The sequence below is a fragment of the Lissotriton vulgaris genome, chromosome 2_1 (assembly GCF_964263255.1).
Source record: "Lissotriton vulgaris chromosome 2_1, aLisVul1.2, whole genome shotgun sequence".
NCBI lineage: Eukaryota > Metazoa > Chordata > Amphibia > Caudata > Salamandridae > Lissotriton > Lissotriton vulgaris.
Window position 1 is genome coordinate 857126148 of NC_141687.1, and position 22147 is coordinate 857148294.

At 45.9% G+C, this 22147-nt stretch overlaps 1 protein-coding gene across 2 annotated transcripts in view; it reads right to left on the bottom strand.

Annotated features, from left to right (window-relative positions):
- Positions 1 to 14077: 14077 nt before the first annotated feature.
- UBE2F (ubiquitin conjugating enzyme E2 F (putative)) overlaps positions 14078 to 22147 on the bottom strand; it is a 1298841-nt gene continuing 1290771 nt past the window's right edge. For both annotated transcript variants that reach the window (XM_086956339.1, XM_086956340.1), the window contains one exon: positions 14078 to 14494. In XM_086956339.1, the coding sequence (XP_086812465.1) occupies positions 14444 to 14494 (51 nt within the window). In that variant the 3' untranslated portion in view covers positions 14078 to 14443. The remainder of the gene's footprint in view (positions 14495 to 22147) is intronic.

Sequence of the window (22147 nt, forward strand, 5' to 3'; positions counted from 1 at the left end):
TTAACGGTTTAGCTTAACAAACCATTTGTTTTAATTGAAATGTGTACAAGACATAACATTCAAATGTATTAAACTATAGTCATGCTCCCCAAACATGTATTTTATTGGTTATTACGATGCCAAATATACCCGCCAGGTGTCCCTGTTATCAAAAGAAAGTAGGTCAGTGATCTTGTAATACTTTAGGAGCATTGGGAAGTTTTGAGGCAGGTTTCATACCACAAAAGGGGTCATTTATCTTACTAAATAGGCATAACTGTTGATCTCTATTCAGTTCTTGGTTCTCTAACATGCATCTGTAAAAGTGTTACACATAAGACATTAATATGTCACACGTAAAAAGACTGAATATATGGCTATGTCACACATACCTAGTCTCAAACTTTGACAGCTATGTATAGGTCACTGCAATTACTCCAGTTAGTTTAAACAAGAGGCATGCTATTCTTTGAAAATGCCAGGGGTTAACTTGTTTCGCAGTTAAAATGAATATTATGTATGTGTGTGAATGATGTGTGGTGATTTCCATCTGCAAAGGAGTCCAATAATCCAAGCTGTCAGTAAACCATGAAATATGATATTGTGCTGTTCAATTTTAATGCAATTGCTGCAAACGTTTTGTGTCTAACCAGATAGAAACAGAATACAGTACTGGTTGGCGTAATGGTAAACAGTGGCAACTGTGTTATAGTGCTGTGAGACCCCAGTCTGCTTCAGAATGCACTGTGAATATGCAAGCCTATAAACGTTGTATACGCTATGGCATAGTCATAATGATCAGATCAATACGATCCTCTTCTGAGCAGCTGCAGTGCCTGCCTGCCCTCCAGTTATTTCCATTTCTTGTGCTTTGGAGTAGTTTTAAGATCTTTTTAGCGTTTCTATTGCTCAAATGGCTGTCATTTCTGATATTTATGTGTTTCCCTCGTCCTCATTGCTTGATTTTGCGTGCGAGAAATTGTCACTCATAGCCATTGAAATGTCACTCATAATTACACTGAAATTATATAAATGTCACACATAGCAATCTGAAACTTTGGCAGCTATGATTCACAACTCTACCACGCACACATCTTTGTATCCAGTGATTACAAGCAAGTAGAGAGTTAATTTTCTCCGCACATCATAAAATACATTACACATCATGGCGTTTATTAATAGGGAGATGAAAAGGAGCACTTTAGCTGTTTCTTAACAAGACATTGCACAATATTAACGGTGGAACATTAGAATGTGTACTCCGATGCTGTGGGTCTGAGATCATTGGATAAAAAAAAAAACTAGAACTTGAAAGGGAAGGCATAAATATCTCTTCACCAGTCCCCAAGTTACAGTTTGAAAACTTGATTTTGCCCGGTTTCCAAGCGGTGTCTTCCAGTAACTTTTCCACTGGGCTGTGCGCTGCTGCATGTGCATCTTTGCTCTGACTTGTTCTTTGGGTTTACCTGTTGTTGTTGTAGTACTTTATTCGATAGCAAAGTATCATAAAAGTAAATACATCATAAATTGAATTAAAATACGATCACATTATAAAAAGAATAAAAGTTGTTAAAAAAGTGTTCAGATGTAAATTTTGTTTAAAAAGGGTTTTTTTCTAAAAATTCAAGGTTAGTAAATAGGACGAGAGTCCAAATGAGTACGTCACAGCAAAAAAAAAAAGTACTAGGAGGTAAAGTGCTAATTCAAACAATTTAACAGAGTTTAAACGTCTACCCAGTACTCAATCGCACCAGCTTGGATCGTATTTGCCATGCACTGCCCAGAAATGTTGCAACCCCGGCAATTATCAACATGGAGGAAGTGTCCGTTGTCAAATGCGAAGGGCCACTGAGCACTGCCGTGTCCCCAGTTCTCTGCATACTGGGCTTAGCCATCTTTTCCTTGCCCCCTTGTATGCCCTACAGGCAAACAGGAAGTGCCCAAGCGTTTCAGTGGGATTGGGGCACCCCGGACATGCCATTTGGTGATGTTTGAAGTTTTTCCACCTGCTGGTAAAGATATTCAGGGGTAAGGTGCCATGCCTCATTTTAAGGAACAAAGATCTGTCTCTTGGTGAGGTAATAAAATCAAGGAATGGCTCCAGCCTCGGCGTAGGCTTGTGTAATAGAAATTGGTCGGTTAAAGCACCCCACTTTGGGTTTAACGAGTCCCTTTCTTGGATCCTCTCCCAGTACAACTTTTTAACAGTGTCTTTCGGCTGGGGCTGCTGTGATAGCCATTCTTCTTTAAGTCCCATGTTAAACACCAAGTCCCTTAAATTTTTCAGCCACGGAATCACCCCAAAACCATTCAACTCAATAAGTTCGTCAAGGACTGCAGCGTAGTGGCTGAGATCCGGCGTCCTTCTTAGGCGGACCCAAAATAATAAAGGTCGGAGACCGACAATGTCTTTAATTGAGCGACGTCCTAAGTCATAGAGTAGCGGTTTAATAGGGGTAGAGACCGGGAGACCCACTAACTCGCTCATAAATTTATGTTCAGCTGTAGCTAGATCAGTAACTCTTTCAGACCCCCAAAGTTCGGAGCCGTAGGTTGCAGCAGACAGCGCCTTGCCCTCATACACTGCTAGGACGGGGCTAATGGGTTTGCTGGATGTCAAACGGTGGTCTCTGGCAATTGCTCCTGTCACCCTTTTAAAGTTAAGCAGCATCTTGGCAGTATGAGCATCCCAGTTCATCTTGCGATTTATTCTGACCCCAAGGTAATCAAATGCATTAACCTCCTCCAATAAGGTACCATCCAATGCAATATGAATTTTCTTCAATTTTTTATTTCTAGACAAAACCATCAATTTGGTTTTGGTGGTGTTAATTATAAGGCCACGATCTTTACAAAAGCCACTAAACCTGTCTAGAAGTTTCTGGAGACCAGAGGGGGTTTTAGACATGAGGAGAGTGTCGTCAGCAAAGGGAAGGGTAGGTGTTTTTTCCCCAGCCAGGGTGGGGGCATCCGCTGGGTCCTCCCTCAAATAGTCTGCCACCCCATTTATAAAGAGGGAGAACAAGGTCGGAGCCATCACACACCCTTGGCGGACCCCCCTCAGCACGGGTATTCTCTCTGTCAGCTGACCTTCGTTCCCCCATCTGATTCTCGCATATGTACCATCATGCAATCTTTTGATTAGTTCCAAGAGGTAACGTGGAATGCCCATTTCGTGCAGTACCTGCCACAGTTTGACCCGGGGACCAAATCAAATGCGGTTTTGAGGTCAATGAAGGCCAGGTATAACGACCCTTTGCCAATAGAAATGGTCTTCCAATAGGTCGCTGTGAATCTAAATACTTGGTCCATTGTACCTATTTTTTGTCTAAAACCCGCTTGTAAATGTGTTAGAATGTCCCCCTCTTCAAGCCAAATCCCCATTCTGGAGATAAGAACCCTGCCAACCACCTTTTGAATGACATCAATTAGGCTTATTGGTCTGTAGTTGGCAGGGTCCTCTTTCGCCCCCTTTTTGTAAATTGCAACCACCTCCGCTCCCTTCCATGAATCTGGGACTGGGTAGCCCTTTAACAATAAATTCATCAAATGGAGGAGAAGGTTAGCCCATAGTATGGGGTCATGAAGAATTAGATCGCCTGGGAGCCCATCTGGGCCTGCGGCCTTCCCACGGGTTATGCTTTTAATAGCTGACTGGACTTCAGAGAGTATAAAATAGTCAGCGGGTTCAGGTAGCATGAGCACTACCTCGGGGTCTGGGGGGAATGATCAGGGATTGCTCTGACCTTACCTTGCTGCAATAAAGATTTGAAAAATGCATAAACCATTGTTGTTCAGTTATGGTATTAGGGATGGGATCTGAGCCCCTTCTAGTTAATTGGTTTATTAAGGCCCAAAAAGTAATAGAATCTTTTAGGTAAGCCGCCTTTTTTAATTCCTGCCAATGGTCCTCCTCCCAAACCCGTTTGGCAGATTCTGTAGATTTTTTATATTCTTGTCTGGCCAGCCTTACCGCTACAGGATCTTTTTTCTGTAAGGCTGAGAAAATGGCATTCCTTCGGACTCTACATTCTTTAGTGAACCATGGATTACCTTTTTTAGGTACACGTTTTATCCCTCCCTTGGAACCCCTTATTTTAAAATGGAAACCTATATTTTCTATAAATTCCTTATAGGATTTTCTAAGGTCTACACTGATTGCTGGATTAAACGCAGAGTTGAGCTGGGAACATTCTACCACCTTTGAAGCCACTTTAAGTCCTATACCGGCTAATGTCTCCTCTTGGCATGCTACTTTGTTCCATTTGAGCTTTTGATTGCAGTTAGTAGGGATCACTGCTTTTGAAGTTAAGGAAATCTTTATGGTTTTTCCACTAGTTTCCCATCTAATGTCTGCACAGAGGGGATTATGATCACTATATGGCATCTGCTTGACCTTCATGTCAACGACATATCCCCATGAATTACATCTAGGATAATGTAGTCAATACGTGAAGGCCCATTCAATCTGTTAAAGGTCATTGCCCCGCTAGGGTCTGAAATGGTTCTCCCATTGAGTGCCCGTAAATTAAATTCCATGGTCAGGGCATTGATTTGCAGTGCTCTCACCGTCCACCTCTTGATGGGGGTTAGATTTAGAGGGGGTACAGAATATTTAATATCTTCCTCCTGGGACCCAAGAAGATCTTAGGGGTTCATATGTACAGTTTAAGTCCCCTCCCAAGATGATGTTAGAATGTGGGGGGATACCTGCCATGGCCATTTCCAAACAGGAGATTGTAACAGAGTTTTGATAAGGCGGGCCTCCTCTTGCATATACATTGAAAAGGTCAATTCTGCTACCATTCAATGGCCCTTTAAAGGATAAATGGAGGATGTCTTCTGAGTTAGCATTGTGGATTTTAATGTTCAAGTTCAATGTTACTTTTATCCAGATATGGAGTCCCCCCGAGGGTTGGCCCATGCCTTGGGTTACTGCCGGTACGTAGAAAGTGGAGTAACCAGGGATATACAAGGGTTCCAAGCTCCAGGTCTCCTGGAACATGCAGATTTCATGTTTATTAATAAATTCATGCCAATCTGGGATGGCCAGTTTCTTTTTGAGACCTGCATTGTTCCAGGACAAAATATGGATTATTCCAAGGTTGCCCTCTCCTACCCCACCTGCCTCTCTCATGATCTGATTTGGAAGGTCCGAACTGGGAACAGTCGGGGAAGCACTCAGTGCCTTTAGTATGTTTACCACTGGGTTCCCCTCAAGAACAGAAACTTGAAGAGGACTAGAATTGATACCAGTTAGTCAGTCTATTCTATTAATGCCTGAGTCGTCGTCTGCCCCTTCAGTAGACCATGAGGGCAGGCATCTGATCTGGATGTTAGAATGGCTAGGGGGAGAGGACCGGAACTCCAAATTCACCAAATTATCCGCCATGCTATGGTTATTGAATTGAATTTCAATACAATCACTACTAGAACTAAATAGGGACAATCTCTTGACACTTATCAGGCCTTCTTTAATGATGGATCTACAGCCCCCGACGTGTCTAAGCCAGTGTATGGTTTTGTTATGTATGGAATCCCTAGATTCAAGGCCCTGTTTATTGTTTAATTTTGGGACCCCGGTCATATAAACTATCTTGTTAGCAGATCTTGTGGTGTTAGGCACAGGTGTAAAAGATGAGCTCCCCTTGGCCAAGCTATCTCTTTTCGTCTTCACATTACTAGATGTTGGGGCAGTCGAAGGACCAGGCTTACTTTGGAAGTCTGTCCCTTGCGGTCTTAGAGTATCAGCATATGATTTTGGATAGGACTTAGTGGTTAAAAGTGTGTTCTTTGGGTGCTCACAAGTAGCTGGGGAGCTAGAAGCGGGGTGCAATAATTGTTGTGGTGGGGTTGGAATTGGTGAAGGACTGGGTAGAGGCAGAGTTTTATTGGGGAAAGCTGCATTCCCTTTATGGTTTAATGTCACCAGAATTTTCTTAATATCCACCATATCGTGTTCTAGTTTCTCTAATTTAGAGAGGATAGCTTTAATCGAGCCAGAACAATTTAGGCAGCCCTCACATCTTACGACACAAGTGCCTAATACATTATCAATTGCACCCCGTTTTGACACCTGCGCAATTACATCTGCTGCATCACCTGTTTCCCCCTCCAACACAGCATATTTATTACTACATGGAATTGTAATATCCCAGGGCTTGACTGTAAAGACCCATTGTCGGTGATAGAACTTTTAGCCATTAGAGGATCATCATCTATAGAGCCTGGTAAACCCACTGTAGCCAGCACAGAGCTATTCTCAGGTTGAGTATGTACTAAGCAGATAGGTAAGGATTGAGGAGTATTATTTTTTTGGGGAAATATCTGGGATCACTTTCCCTCTACATTTACCTGGGTCTTCTGTATTGAGTGTAGTAATCACCTCAAGTTGTGGGGTATTATCAGCTAAGATTTCCTCAAATTCACCGACAAGATTTTCAATGCGTGTCAAGGTGGATTTTGCACTATTGACAATAAGCTTTTTTGTCTTTTTCCCCTTCTTTGTTTTCGGCTGCTGGGCACCCCCCTCCATAGATTTACGTTTGCCCATTCCACTGGTGTTTGGCCAATGTAGTAGTAATGACACACAACTGCAGCTAAGTTCCCCCAGCTACTACCCCAATGTACCTTAAAGACAGGGTTAGATGTCCAAGCTATGAAGAGGGGATTTTGTCGCAGACATTATGGGATGGGCCCGGCTTTGCCTCTTCCTGCTGCTGACGGCTGTAGACGGCCCGCCCTCTGCCCGGGCTCAGCCTGGCGCTGCCCGCGCGCGTCCCGCGGGGCGGGAGGCGTTTGATGATCTTAAGGCGCCTCCGGGCGCGTTGGTAGCGTCAGAGGACTGCGCCGGCCCCCAGTGCTGCTGGGAAATGTAGTCCTAGCGTGACTACTGCCGTTCCCCTCACGGCGTCCGTGGATGCAGGGAGGTGCTGCTGGCTCCTGGCGCTGGTACCGTTTCCCTCACAGCAGGCAGCGTTCTGCGAGTTTTGCCCCAGGAGCGCTCGGCGCTTGATGATCTTAAGGCGCCTCTGGGCCCGTTGGTAGCGTCAGAGGACTGCGCCGGCCCCCAGTGCTGCTGGGAAATGTAGTCCTAGCGTGACTACTGCCGTTCCCCTCACGGCGTCCGTGGATGCAGAGAGGTGCTGCTGGCTCCTGGCGCTGGTACCGTTTCCCTCACGGCAGGCAGCGTTCTGCGAGTTTTGCCCCAGGAGCGCTCGACGCTTGATGATCTTAAAGTGCCTCCGGGCGCGTTGGTAGCGTCAGAGGACTGCGCCGGCACCCAGTGCTGCTGGGAAATGTAGTCCTAGCGTGACTACTGCCGTTCCCCTCACGGCGTCCGTGGATGCAGGGAGGTGCTGCTGGCTCCTGGCGCTGGTACCGTTTCCCTCACGGCAGGCAGCGTTCTGCGAGTTTTGCCCCCGTGGTACAATTCGCTAGATAAATACATGCACTTCTACTCAGCAGAACAGAGAATATGTTGATTTGTTTAACTTCCCTGCAGGTGATGGCCTTGGTGTCCTCCGGAAGGCCCCAAAATGCTTTGTTGCCTCATTTAGAGTTTGGAGGACGAGATACTCCGTCAAAACGTGGGAAATATTCCATCCTCCATGTGACAAGCGCCGTAGGTTACAGTGCATTCATAATATGGCACACGGGACATTTGTCACTTTTGTAACCGAGTATCCTGCCCTCCGAACCCTAAATAACGCCCTTAGTCTATGGGCAGGTTGGCATTGCAGAGTAAAGGTCAAACGGCAGAATGGGCTAGGACAACCTAAAGTCTTTCCGCTAAGTTTCTTTCCCCTTCCAAGATCTGTGCAGGTCAGAGTCCTCTGATATGGTAGGAGTGCTAGGTTCATCTCCGCTACCAGACTTGAACTGGTACGGACAGCTCATTCTCACTTTGGGTTTTGCAGTTTCGGGGGAAAAAAAGTACACGCCAGGTGCCTTCTTGATACTTCTGCCACTTGACTCTGTCGCAGGTGGTGGAAGGGACCCTAAACAAGAGCAGGGAACTCTTAGGCCAGGTCAGCCACTTTGACGAAAGGTCAAGTAATGCTTCAAGGATTCTGGGTAGTGCACCCACACGGTGCGCTGTCAAAGCTTCCCAATGCACTCACAAGAGGATAGCAGAACCCAATGTTGGTGCTACTCAAATCCTTTAGACAGTCAGGCTTAAGCAGAAAAAATTCTCTCTCTCTCGGCAACCTTAACAAAAGGTTCCATCCACGCGACAAGGTACATCTTTCATGACGCAATAACAAAACTGCTGTGATATTCCCCACAAGACTCTCAGCCACAACGACCACCAAATATTTGAAATTTATACCATAGTATTGGCTGGTCTTTTGGGACAGATCAATTTGGGCCTAAGGTAATGATCCATAAATGATGGAATACATTAATAAGAACTGCCAGCGGTTACAATTAAATCAAGCATTGCCATCTATCCCTTTTTGGTATTTCGCAGTGACTCGAAGTTCGGGACACAATTATGAAGAGAAGTGGGTCTTGTAGCTTGCTGTGCCACAGGGGCGCAAGCTGCATCTCAGTGATGAAGCCCAACAAGGCTACAAGAGGCCTAGAGTAGTCTGCGTTCATCTTGATGGGAGAAATGGTCTAGTAGTTTGAGCTGGCCTAGAGTTTTTATGTTTGGCCTAGGATGGCCTTAGTTGTCAACAGCATTGTGCAATAGAAATAAAATACAATACATACATACATCGAGAGGAATTCGGTAAGTCTAATTTATCCATTGATCTGTTCATGTCATCCACATTTTTGATTCCACCCACCACAGCAAACAGCCTGGATCAATTTACCTGAGCCATTGGCTCTCTTTCACTGCGAGTGACATTATTCCTAGTAAAACATTTCTGGTGGATACTCTAACAGCAGATTCATAACCTCTGAATCCTCACAAAAACGCAAAAGCATTTATGCTGCATCCGATCTGGATGTGATAATATGGAGTCACATTTAGACACCCTCTTTAGCGTAGACATCAGTTTACTACCATTGAGGGTTCAGAGGTAAAACACTGATAACTGAAGCCTGACAGTGTGCCAAATTTAACACAAAAAGTTCTCTCCACAGAACAGGGTATGGTGAGGAATGTGCTGATAGAGTACCAATTAGAAAGTGCATTGCCAAAGTAAGTTCTTATTCTGATGGACAACTCTGACCACAGGTTCCTCAGCTAATGACTATACCAAAGCAGTACTTCCCAAAAAGGTAACATGGGTCTGAGGACTGCATTTTGTACCATGAAGTCCTGCGGGACCAAGTGGGCAACATGTCCCTCTCTGCAGACCCGAACAAACGGAGTAACACTTCATCAAAGCGCAGATGGGTGCCCAAGTAGCAGTTTGGGAGATGTCCAACACATCAACGCCTCTAACCAGCGCTGAAGTAGCTGGGTTGGCTCACATGGAATGAGTCTGATAGACCAAAAAGATAGATATGGTGCTACTGCTCCATCACACGCCTCCGATACCCACATCGCCCAAGTTATCGCCCCAACCCAACCTGTACCCCAAACAAATGCTCTGGTAGGGGTGGGAAAATGGTTTGCCATACGTCCGGTTGACCCACACCATCCTCCAGTGAATGTCCCAGGCTGCCTCGTCAAAGGTACAAATGTTATGACCAGCTGTTCCGCGCTACTGCCGGAGCGCTCAACGTGTGGGTAGGTCTTGGAACCCAGGCTGCTCGCGCTACAGGTACCTTACCTTATCGAGCAGCCCCACGGGAACAGACTGCGGGGCCTACTAGGGATACTCCTAGGGTCTCCCCGCTAGAGCAGGACCACTTGGCCTGCCCTCGGATTGACCCAGTGAGGTTGTATCTTTCTCCTTTTTATTGTGTTTTTTCACTGTGTAGTACCGAGCACCCGAGGTCCTGAAGAATTGCCAGTTGGGCAAGAAACATGTCGAACTATTTAGAGGGTTGAGGTAGTCCACTGTGCCCCTTACAGTCCCTATCTCCCTTCCCACCCCTTTTAACCAAGGGAGTCAGCCACGTGAATAAAGACCCTTGTGGACTGACCCACCTTCTTTTAATATCACCATTCCCTCACGACTACACTTTCACCAGACCCCTCACATGCACTCAACCATTGGCTGGAACAAAAGAACTCCAACAAAGAGCGCCTTTGGCGCCCGTCGGACATTGCAGCCCCAGTCTGACGAGGAGCAGGAGACCAATGATGAAGCATGACACCTAGCTGACTGGGTGTGTGAGGTCTTCTAGTTCCAATAAGGGAACATTCTGTTCCCTGCCTTTGCTCTACTCCCAAACACACACATACCTCTTGTCTTTACCCTGGGGAACTTTGTACTCTTTTGCGATTTGGTTGACTGGACATGTACACTGGACCACGTTAAACATTGTCCACAGGTGGTTCCCACTTTTGTATTGAATCTGACGAACAGCCCCAGAGTTGGGCCGACTGCAGCAGCCAATTCCCTGTAGAGCTCCTATTTATTAATGGACATGAGGCACTAACAGGATGCAGAAAGGCAGAAGACTAAGAAACCTCAGAACTTACAAGACCAAAACAAGCTCTTGCACAAAACATCAGGATAAAACTGTAATGTCCAGAATTCAATAAGGGGATGAAAAGCCCTCTGTCACATTGCCCACAACGGCTCCTTGAAAGGGATTCTCTGTATGGCCTGAAGGTGGGAATTTGGCTGGTCTATGGAAAACCCTTGGGATGACAGCAATGAAACAGTAGCCCTGAAGTGATCTAAGAAAAGTGTGAAGATTGTGCCTTCAGAGGCCGGTCAACATGGTAATGGGAAACGCCAACCTAAAAAGATTGGCATTGACCACCGACATCACCTTTGTGAACACACCCGAGAGGGCAGAAATAATGTCAAAAAGCAGGCCAGTGAACTGCTAATGCTCCCTCCCAACCATGAACCGAAGGGAACACCTGTGGGGCGTCTAGATGAAAATATGCATGCATGTGTTCTTGAAGTCCAAGGAAACCATTCAGACATGGGGGTCCAAGGCAGATAGAACCTTGGTCAGAATCACCAACTTGCATCTGCTATTCCTCATGAAGGCCTTTAGGAATCTGAGATCAGATATAGGACCCAAAACACTGTCCTTCTTGGGGGGAAGAATTTACGAGTGTAATAGCCTGTGCCCCTCTCAGTTTAGCTATTACCTCTTACGCGCTCTTGGGGAGCAGACAGAGTGCTGAAAACGTTCCTGATGGAAGAGGGGCAGGAGCGGTCATGCCAGAACGCTGATGATATATTGTGTAATAATGGTCTCAGGGACCACAGGACAGATGAAAAAGGTATAACACAAAAGACCGGCTATTACAGAAGTAATATTTTTTTTTTTGCTTGTGTGGAAATAGCCTCAAGATGATTTAGTCCTCCTCTCTCTTCACATTCTTAGAACTCATAACCCAGAAGGTCCCTGGGTAAATTCATTTAATCTCGTATTAGTATCAATCAACACAACAGAGCAAGGAGACACCCAAGGTACCGCACACCTCCCATGTCCCAATCGTTAAACAGTGAAGTCCTACTACGTGTGCACCTAAACCAAAGCATCTGCTGCTCCCAAGGGGCTACCAGGTCAAATTGAATCCAAATGTTACAAATGGTAGTGCACCGAAAAGTTAACGTTCATTCAAACAAAAGTTTAGTTTCAAATTGTATGTATTCCAAGTAGTCAGACAGCCAACACGTTTCTTCACCACCATGTGAACTTTCTCAGGGCAATTAGAATTCTGCATCAGCCAACTGGACATTTTGTTTCTTGTTGCTCAGTTCCACCCATTGTAGGTTCACACCCGATCTCTTGTATGCATCAGGTCCTCATATTTACTTCTGATCTTAATTAATTGGTCGGTTTCAGCTATTACGCCTCCGTTATCAATACCTTATGTGTCTTCTAGCATCCAGCTACTGTGGCATAAAGTCTAAAATCTGGCAAGCAGCTTGCCTATACATACAACTTGGAACTGGACTTTTGTTTGAAATAAGTTTTACTTTTTGCTGCACTTCCATTTGTGAAATTTGAAATTAACCTCTTCTATGCAGTCCTGAGACACATTTAACAGATGCAACTGCTGTATGAGAATTTGTTTCGAAAGGGGAGGGTTGGGGAAAGTATTACCAAAGAATCTTAACACCTGTTTATTAAGATGTCATAATTATCCCCAAAGGTTACTAGTAGGACATGAGGGTTGCCAGGCTTACAGTTTCATGACAATATACTCCGCAGGGGACCACCGCCTCATCTGAGCCTCTGTCCTCAGTCGCACCACATAACCTAGCTACAGAAGCTGCATGTATATGGTCCAAGGAGACAGCAAAGAGTGCTTCAAAGTCTTTTGATATCTCCAGCTCAGTCATGCTCTCTTACAGACTATACAGTCAGAGGAAGACATCCAAGAATATTCCCCTTACAGACCACAAGCTATGGGACATATATAAAATGCTTCTCTGAAATTTACCAGACCCAATGGCTGGAGTGAGGACGACATTGGAGTGGGACTTGGGACCAATGAGGATTGGCAGGAGGTGGTCGAGGCTCCTAGAGAGGTGGTAATAGCCTCCTGATTTTGAATGATACAACTTAAGCGGCTTTACTGCACATATCTCCCTACAGCGAGACTGCACCACATGGTACAAATAGCTACGGGAAACTGCTTGCAGTGTGATGGCCTACATGGGAATTTGCCCAATACATTCTGGCATTTCCCCGCACTTTTTCACTTTTGGAACCGGGTACTGAGATGCCTGGAGGGAGTGTTGTACATACCTAGATGTATCCAACTGTACTCTCTTTCATATTAAGGAGGGCTTAGAGGGTAACGGAGGGCATTGCTTTAGCTAGGTCTGATCATTGTGAAATAAGATATTGTGCGAGTCTGGAAAGATACTGAGGAGCCCTTCGACGAGCAGTGAGCCAAGGGCATAGATTTTTGTATGGGACTGAAACGCCCATTGTACCTGGCAAGAGGGGACCCCAGAAACACACGATATAGAAAAAAATGGTCTGGATACAGGGGTATCCAACTTGAGCTGTGTCCACCTAGACCATCATCCATTCTTTGGAGATATGCGCTCACATGGCTTTGAAGTGCATGACTCTCACATTGGGTAGGGGACGCGGAGTTCGTCACACAGCCATGTTTTACACTATGTTTTGCACCTTGTTGTGTTGATATTCAGTTGCTCTAACAGTGATGCAGTCTCTGGTGCCTGTTTGTTTTATTGCTCTACCACTTTTGGGAACTGTTTGATAAAATCAATAAACTGTTTTTTTTTAAAGTATGCCGGCATGCATGCCCTCTTACCACTCTGCATATCCTCTGATGCAAGACGTTTATGATATTTGCAACTGTCCAATTCACACTTCGGATTTGTCTTGTTCTGTAAGCTTAGGATATCACGCCGTTCTGATGGGCAGTAAGGCAACATGTTACAACAGAACAAAACATCGAAACAAACCGGGTGTATAGCCTGGAAGTACATTCTACGGTTTGTAGGACCAAGCATTTGTATGCCTTGAGAATGCATTTCTTTTCATGGTGCTGTACAGAAGAACAAGTGTTTGCAAGGGGCATAATTTAGCATACACTACCAAAGAACAGGAATTGTGAAAAATCTCCCAAAAAATGATGAAGTGTATTCCCTAAAACAGGAACCAGATCAGCTGAGCCACGCGGGTGGTACCAAACTCTAAAAGCAGGCATGGAGCCAGAATGTGAACTCTTCACAGCAGAGCAGACTTCTGTAACGTGAACTGAGGATCCTTAACGAGGCTTGGGGTGGCCCCTTGGGGGGGAATCACTGCCGATAATACTATCTAAGCACTATATTATCAAAACCACCAGTGAGCAGTGCCCAAGTGAAGGCTCCCTTCGTTAAATATGCACTTCAATATGCCAGAAAAAACAAAGCATCCAAAATTGACAAATGACAAATCTCTAGTGAGGATGGTTATTTATAATCCACAGGTTTACTCAAGGGTAATTTTTTTTGGTTAAGAGATCTCTTTGTGTCCTGAAACATATTCACGTCATAATGTTCATTAGTATTCACGAACGACTCGAAGCCAGATCATGTAAAGTAAAGCTCTATATTCAACAGCAAGTTCCGTTAGGACATTTCTAGAGCAACTCTCCGCAGAAGGATGTATAGTGTCAGAAATGTAAACAGCTTTAAAACAGAAGCAACATTGCATCTCTACTCCTTCCCCACCCACCCGGGCCCCATGCCCCTCCCCAGTTCAATTCCTCGCAGTCTTCATGGTGGCGACTCCAGAAGACATGGACGCGGATGAGGTCTGAGGTCGTCTTGGGTGCGACATGAGTAGGGGGACGAGTAAACAACCCAAACATTAGCAACTGCCTTTCGTTTGTAGTCTTCTTAACGTGATCACGCTCAGCTCTGTGAGGCAGGGTCAGCATGAGGGGAGACTCCGCCCTTCATCATCTCGCATACCGCTTCATATAATCTTCAACTTTACACCGAAAGTCCTCCTAAAACGGGATAGAAAGCAGACTTTTTAAAGACCATATATTCATGATGAGTGAACACTCAATCACTTAACCTGACACTCAAACACTTATGGTAGTGCAAGAAAACAAGTAGGGCCTCCTTGGTCAATATTAAGATAATTAACGTTTGTTAGACATTTTCCCAACGGACAAGATAGAGGCAGGTGTGATCCAAAAACACAAAGTAAAGACTAAGGATTATCCAGATGGAAAAGACCACTACATACTGCACACCAGCTCCCTTTAGCATGAACCTTGTTGCAGCAATCAGCATGAAACCTCCCCTGCGACTGCTAAAGTGTACCCAACAGTACTACATTCAACAGAGCCTGATCCTGTGTTCTCCTCTATTCTCTTTCCAGTGACAATCCAGAGAATACGAGATGGATGTTCTAGAGGGGAAAAAAATCTGAGAATGTTCTTTCCCTACAAGGTTAGCGAGTGCAGTTGTGGATGACAGTGGTGCAGTGTGTAATATTTTATGAGTTAGTAGACATATTAGCAGATTCATAAGACTATGTAAATGCGTGTGGAGAATATGGAGTGTGCGTACTCAAATCATCCTCCTTTGAATCAGGGAGACAGCTACTTTGCAAGGAACTGTGCAGATAGCAACAGTGCTGCAGACACAAGTTGCAGAACCAAACCCATAAATAGGATTTGGCAGCAGTTTCTTTAATATACTCAGGTTTGAGGCCAGTCTCTCATAATTGTGTGCACTGCAATGAGCTCACCATGCACCTTTTTAAAGGCTCAAATTTGTAATGCACAGCGTACCTTGTGGTGACAGAAATACTCGATATTATAACCAGCAATACTCCACTGAGACGAACACAGATAAAATCAAACAAATGTATACATATAGGGCGAGTGAGGTGAAAAAGACGTGCTCGGTTTAAATATTCTACATATGTGTGAATCAATAAATGTCTATCACAGTATATAGGAAATAAACAGACCACACATTGTCAATATTTTTAACAGGTCTGTCTTATGTGCCAACATCGTTTAGATACCCTGGAATTGTTGGAACATCGTTTAGATACCCTGGAATTGTTGGATCATCATCATCAGGACTGTAAGGGCCAGATGTACGACCATTCTGTTTTGAGGGTCGCAAATTGAGATTTTTTGAGACTTGCAAATTAAAAGACTGGGTCCAAGTGTGAATCCATTCATTAATGGAAGTATGCCCATGCAAGCATGGTCTCTTCCAAGTCCTGCTCACCATGAACACTGCTATGAAGTATCACGGAATATCAACCTTTATTCAGGCTAGTCCCTGCATGAGTGCCACAGGGCTGAGAGACCCCAAGCCACCACTTTTTTCACACTTTGGAACCAAACTTCTCCTACACACAATGGCCTCTGATCAAGTAAACAACTTTGCCTCTGCAGCACAGGGAGAATCTCCAGCAGCCCACTTTTGACCTTTCTTTAACCAGGATGCAGCCGCTCCTGTCCTTTATCGATACCACCTCCCACCAAGGCAGCTGGAAGCCTTCCAGTTACTCGCTTCCCCTTGTTCAGTCTGGCTGGCCTTTTTTTGCTGTAAGACGATTTGCCTGGCTCACTCTGTGACTGTTTAGACTTTAGAGGATCGGAGTGACAGATGCCCAGAAATATAAGGGACTGAGCCAGGGGCAGTGAACGGAGGACAACGCTCCTTACCTTCCATCACCACACAGACACACAGACCCACGGAGGACACTGGGTCACCTCCACTGTGCTCGCTGACCGGGGGACTACCAATCCCGGCAATACTTGCAGCCAGGACGCCGCTGACGCTGTGCCCGCCGGCGCTTAAATCAGAAGGAGAGTTCCCGCGTCGCGGGACACGCGCGGGCGAAGCCCGGGCAAAGGGCGGGCCCTCTGTGGCCCTCAGAGGCACAAGGAGGACGGGACGGGCCACCCCACTTGGCTCTATCGAAGGAGGAGGTACAGAGACGTTTTTACCTTCTTATTAATCTCACATTGTACTGCCTATTTTCGCTTTTGCAGTTCCGATTTCCATTATTCATGTCCATCTGGGAGGAGCTGAAGGCCCTGTGTGGCACGAAGTATGTCCCGGACGCATCAACCCCCCCTATAGTGGGTAGAGATGCTGACCAACTAAACTGCACTCCACAGGATGTACCTTTATCCCCACTAAAAGTCATTTTCAAGTCAACACACTGTCCCGGGGTTTAATCAGTAAAAGGAAGTATGATGAGGAAAAAGACAATGTCTATGAGAATCTATCTAATGCTGACAAAATGTGCACTAGTCCCTCATCATCCCCCTCCAACCCAACCATATTAACGCCGGCTAAGGATGTGAACAGAATACATGACTCTATATCGCCCCTCCAATTGCCCTTACTGGCTCAGATTGAGCAACTGTTTATATCTGTACTATCACCTCTGGTCACAAAAATCAATGAGCTAGGGGACAGGTTGACTAGTATTGAAAAAACAATAAAAAGGAACTATCTACCAACTGAAAAAACTGCTATACCCATTTGTCCCATTCCCTCCATCAACAATGAAAAGCCTAAGTCCACTGCACGCAGGAAAGTTCAAACTCTTGAACCCCCTCCTACTACACCCATTCCAAGTGGCCGGAACGTTACTTTAAATCCCGCACTCGTGCCTCACAGAGCTCCCAGGACCGCTCTAGAAAGAAGGCACTGCACCAATCTACCTCCCGAAGCCGCCCCATACGTGACTGTTCTCTCTGGGGTCCCTGCACTTAGTCAGGGCAAACTTGAAACACACCAGGAACTGCTAAACAAAGCCATTTTCTGGCTAAATCACAACAGACCGCTGCCACCTGCTCTAGATGGTGGAATCCTGAGTGTCAGGAGGGTGGGGTGGCTAGGTACGTTGCCCAAGGACATCTCGGGGGACTTGATCTTAATTAAATTCAAGAATAGGAACATTGTCCCCTACCTACGATCTTCCCAGCCCAAAGAGGGAGATGGCCCCATTTGCATCTGGGACTTGTATGATTTTTATCCCGGCCGCCGTTACAATCCGCCATCAAGTCAAATGTCATTAAATCATAATTCTTGGTGAAAGGGGATTCCGTGTACCCTGTGCTATTAACCCTCTACCCTCTAATTAGTTTTGATTATGCACGTACTTTGTTTAGCTGATTCGTCACATTGATTCTAGCTTGTTTTAATAGTCGGTTTCTTTTTACCTTGTAATGAAATGATGAGTTATCTATGCATGTATGTATTTTTTCTTGTTGCTTTTATGGTTTTAAACTAAAAACCGAATAAAGCTTATTTGATTTGATTTACAAGGCACCTTGCCCATTGTCAAGCCGTAAGATCAGCATTCCTCGAACAGTGAAAACAACTTTTTGCAATTTTTAATGCAATACCAATAGAGCCTCAATCGTCCTCATGCTGGATCTGCCCACACCTACACTTGAGGGGGAGTCGTAATGGTCTGATTAAGAACAACATTGCTTGAAGTTGTTTTTTGTGGGCAGGACTCCAAAAAGAGCAAAAGTTCTACTATTTCTTTACCATAGTAATCAATGAAGATAGTTCCCCTAAACAGCACATCACACCTGCCTGCTATTAGTGTAGATTGATGTACTTTGAAGATTGACTTAAAAGCGTGTAGAATTTAGAATTATTGCTTTGGCTTAACTGCAGTACGACAGCCATGGATATTGGCAGAAATAGGAAAAGAGAAAATGGCAGAGAGAAAATGGCAGAGATGCTTGTTGGAAGATGATGGGAGACCCATGGAACAGTGAAAGAGTATGTAAATAGATGAGTAAAGCAATGCGGACTGTCTGATTATTGTTAAAGGATCGAAATTTTGCTATTTTACATAGTTTGGAACTTTCTACTGTATGTGGCTGTTCTCTTGTTTCTTACTTGTTATTTCAGATCGCCTCATGAGTCATGTTCGGGCAATATAAAACGTTATAAAGTTGATACATTTATACAAAAAAGTCCAACAGCGGACTTGTAGGTCTGCACCTCACGCTAGTTTCTTAAGTAACTAGTCCTGCGCACTAACTTTCCAGCACCAGCTGTTGTGTGGTGCCTCTGTAATCCAGAACCATGAAATGTTGAAGCAAGCAGGGTTGCACCAGGTAATTAAGTCCAAAACACTGTTGTTGTTTCAAAATCAAATCAACTATTACCAGGACGGTGAGAAATCACGCTTGTTAATAAGGTCATCCCTTACTGGCAGGATTTTGCCCTGGGAATTCCCCACTGATCCCTCACAATAAACTGGAGGAATCACACTGGATATAAATGCATAAGGATTAAGACTTTTTCTGTTATTTAAACCCTGATGAAGTTCTCCTTGTGGGAACGAAACACGTTGGCTGAGCTGTATGTCATATTGAAATAAAGAAAAGAATAAGTTGGACTTCATTACCTGGCGCATCAACGCTTGCTTAAAGGTGGTAAATTTAGCAATTGAGCAGGAATAAATATTCCTGCTCAATGCTTAATCAGTGTAACCAAGTTGTGAGTCGTTCTCATATCTAGTATCAGACATTCTCAAATAATTTGCTCACCTGTAATAGTTTACATTTTGATATCTATTTGAAGACAGATTGTGTACTCTCCCACAATATAGTTTTTGCAACTTATATGTCTTTTGTTATGATTTTATCACATGATTTCCGCTGAAACCCTGTCTTTGAAAACGAATATGTATTTTGTACATGTAGATTTTATGACTGCGAGTCTGGTGATACCATTTTCAACAGATTTGTTTTTTCACAGGCTACTTTTTTTGTAAATAAACAATTTCAAACTTCAGGATCAGCATGAACGCAGACTTTGTTCAAGACTGGATAGGCCCTTTTGGCGGGGGTCGTATTGTATTTTACCAACTGTAATGATGAATATTATTTGGCAATTTATTATTGTATGCCTGAGTTGGTTATGGTTGAAAAGCCAATGATTAAGGCTACAGGCCTGATTGGTTCACTGAGAAATATGAAATCAGAAGCCTTAGGTCCGATGTGAACATTATGAAAACTTGACTTCTTTATTGTGAAAAAAATATGGCACAGTGAGTAGGCTTTTAAGGATAGAGTATTATCACATTATGTTAAGGCCTGCAGGCAGGCGTTTTGTTACATGGGATCTCACATATTACTGACAAAACTGGGGTTTAGAAGATTTTCTGCATTATCCTTGTAAAGACCTTTTTAATAAGTGGCTGGATGTTGTCTGGTCACTATAATTTTGTACATATTCATAATTTTGTGATTGTATGCCTGATGATTGCCTTGTGGAAAAGCTTATTTCTCAATGTAGCTTGCCTGGGTTGGGTTGGTTATCGCGACAAGTCAATTTCAAACGTTACAGGTCCAATTGGTTTAACGGAAAGCAACATGTAAGATGCCACATGTCTGATCTGTTTATTGTGTTAAGTTACAACAAAGGCAGTAAGATTGAAATATTTATTATAAAAAGTACAGGCTAAAGCGAAATTACAAATATGGGTGTTTGCGCATGTTGAGAGGTATTTTGGCACACATTACCATAGAAAGCAGGGGTTCTGATGTTGGGTACTGTTGGACTTGGCCCTTTTCCCCGAAATGTTTCGCCTTTCGCCCCCCTAATTTGAGATGTCTCCCCCATGGGAAAGGTTACTGTATAGGCCATGTGTGGTGTGAGACGCCATGTTAATGTGTAATGTCATGCAATGGTGTGAGCACTTGTCAATCCGCCCCATTGTGTAAATGTAACCTGGTGAACTGCTATTTTTAAAATGGATGCCATGGCTGTGCGTTGTGCCACCTGACTGCAGTAGGTTAGCAGTCTAGTTGTTAGGTACCCAGCCACCCCAGCATTTTGAGGGAAAGTCTGGCACCCAGGGTGCTCTACCCCTCCCCCTGAGCCAGTTTGATCTAGTTCCCCAGAGAATTCCAGAAGCTGCTGGCACTGTCTGGAAGGTGGGGTGAGGGGAATATAAATAAGTGGGATGTGCCACCATGTGCTGAGACAGGAATGTGAGGGGACCTGCTGCCTGGGGATACTGCCACGTGGGTCTGTGTGCTGGACCCTGCACCCATCTGGGACCCCCCTACTGTCCCCAGGGCTTGTGAAGCCCCACTTCAGGAGTTCAGGCTGCCGTGTAGGAGGAGGGCCACGCTGCAGTGGGGATGGTGAAAGCCTACCACCCTGTTTTGATGATGCCCCCACTACCTGCTGACCTGGCCCAGTAGTGCCTACTGCTCTGTCCCCAGGGCCCCTGAAGGAGGGCCCCCCTAGGTCCCTGAAGCTGCCGGGACCCTGTGCCATGCAAGCGCTGCGCAAAGAAGCGCCTAGAAGGGAAGGAGCACCGTGAGCCCGCCCCCAGGAGGTGAGGAGTGTTATCCTGGGGGCCTGCTGCTGGGACTGTGCGCCCCCTTGCGCTGTGTGCCTGGAAGCGCTGGCCTGCAGGAGATTCCCTGTGTCCCCAGAGCGCTGTGACCAAGACTGTCCTGCTGATTGCCTACCAAGCGCTATAATCTGAGAGCGCTATACCTGCTAAGCGCGTGGGAGCCCCGGAGAACTGTTGTTGGGTAGCAGTGTGTTGCTCAGGAGCTGTCGGCGTACCAAGCACTGCATATGGGGCCAGCGCTAGGCCTCTAAGTGCTACAGCGTCAGATTTATGCCCCCGAAGCGCTGTGTGGCCCGAGAAGGGAGCGCTGCGGGAGCCTACCCCGCCTCGTAGCGCCCTGTCGCGGGTGCCTGCCCCGCCTGATGAAAGATTTATAAACGGGTGCTTACCCCGTGTAATGGCGGCGCTTGTGTGCTGAGGGAAGAAAGAGGGAGCCTACCCCTCATTTCTGCCGATCCCACCGCCGCGGCCCGGGGAGTGCTGGCGCTGCCTCGCGCCACCTGAATGCACTAGAGCCTGCCCCGCTGTTGCCATCACCGTTTCGGCGGCCCACGGAGCCAGGGGAGGGCCGCCATGAAGTTGAGGAGGGCTGTGCCGGCCTGGTAAAGCCGGGAAGGGCGATGTTATGTGGCTGGGGCGCCGGTGACGTCACCATCCGAGCTCCCAGCCTGCCGCGCATTGATTGGCTGCTGCCCGAGGAGGCCGACGGAAGCCCCGGGTCCCCGTGAGAGAGAGGAGGGGCCCGTGAGAAGCAAGAGGACGTCGATGCGAGCCCTGCCGAGCCCCCGTGTGAGGAGAGGAGTGGGCCGGGGCATTTTGCCGGTGCCCTCCCTGCCCGCCAGGACACCAGGTGCCTACCCCACCGCTCAAGGTCCCCGAGGACCCACCAGAAGAGAGCGGAAACGTCCCGGTGAGTGGGGCTCAGCTAGGGGGTGGAGAGGGCAACGGGGCACACTATCGGTGCTCACCCCCCTCGTTTGGACACTGTCATTGGGCCCCGTGGGCCCTGGTTGCCTACAGAAGACCCCCGGACTGGGCAAGAGCCCCGGTGAGAGTTGGATGACTGGTTGGGGTAGTAGAGTAACTCTTGGTTAGGGGATTGTCCTTGGTAGGCCGCCATTAGCAGGAAGCTGGGTGGAGGTTAATGGTATGCTGTCCTACTGATTTTGCTGCGGCACCAGGTTGTTAGCTGTGCCCACTTATGGTAATGTTGCCCCTGCTCATGATTAGTTGAGCCCATAAGCGGTGTCGTGTCTCTTTTGTGGTGAGCCTGGTGTGT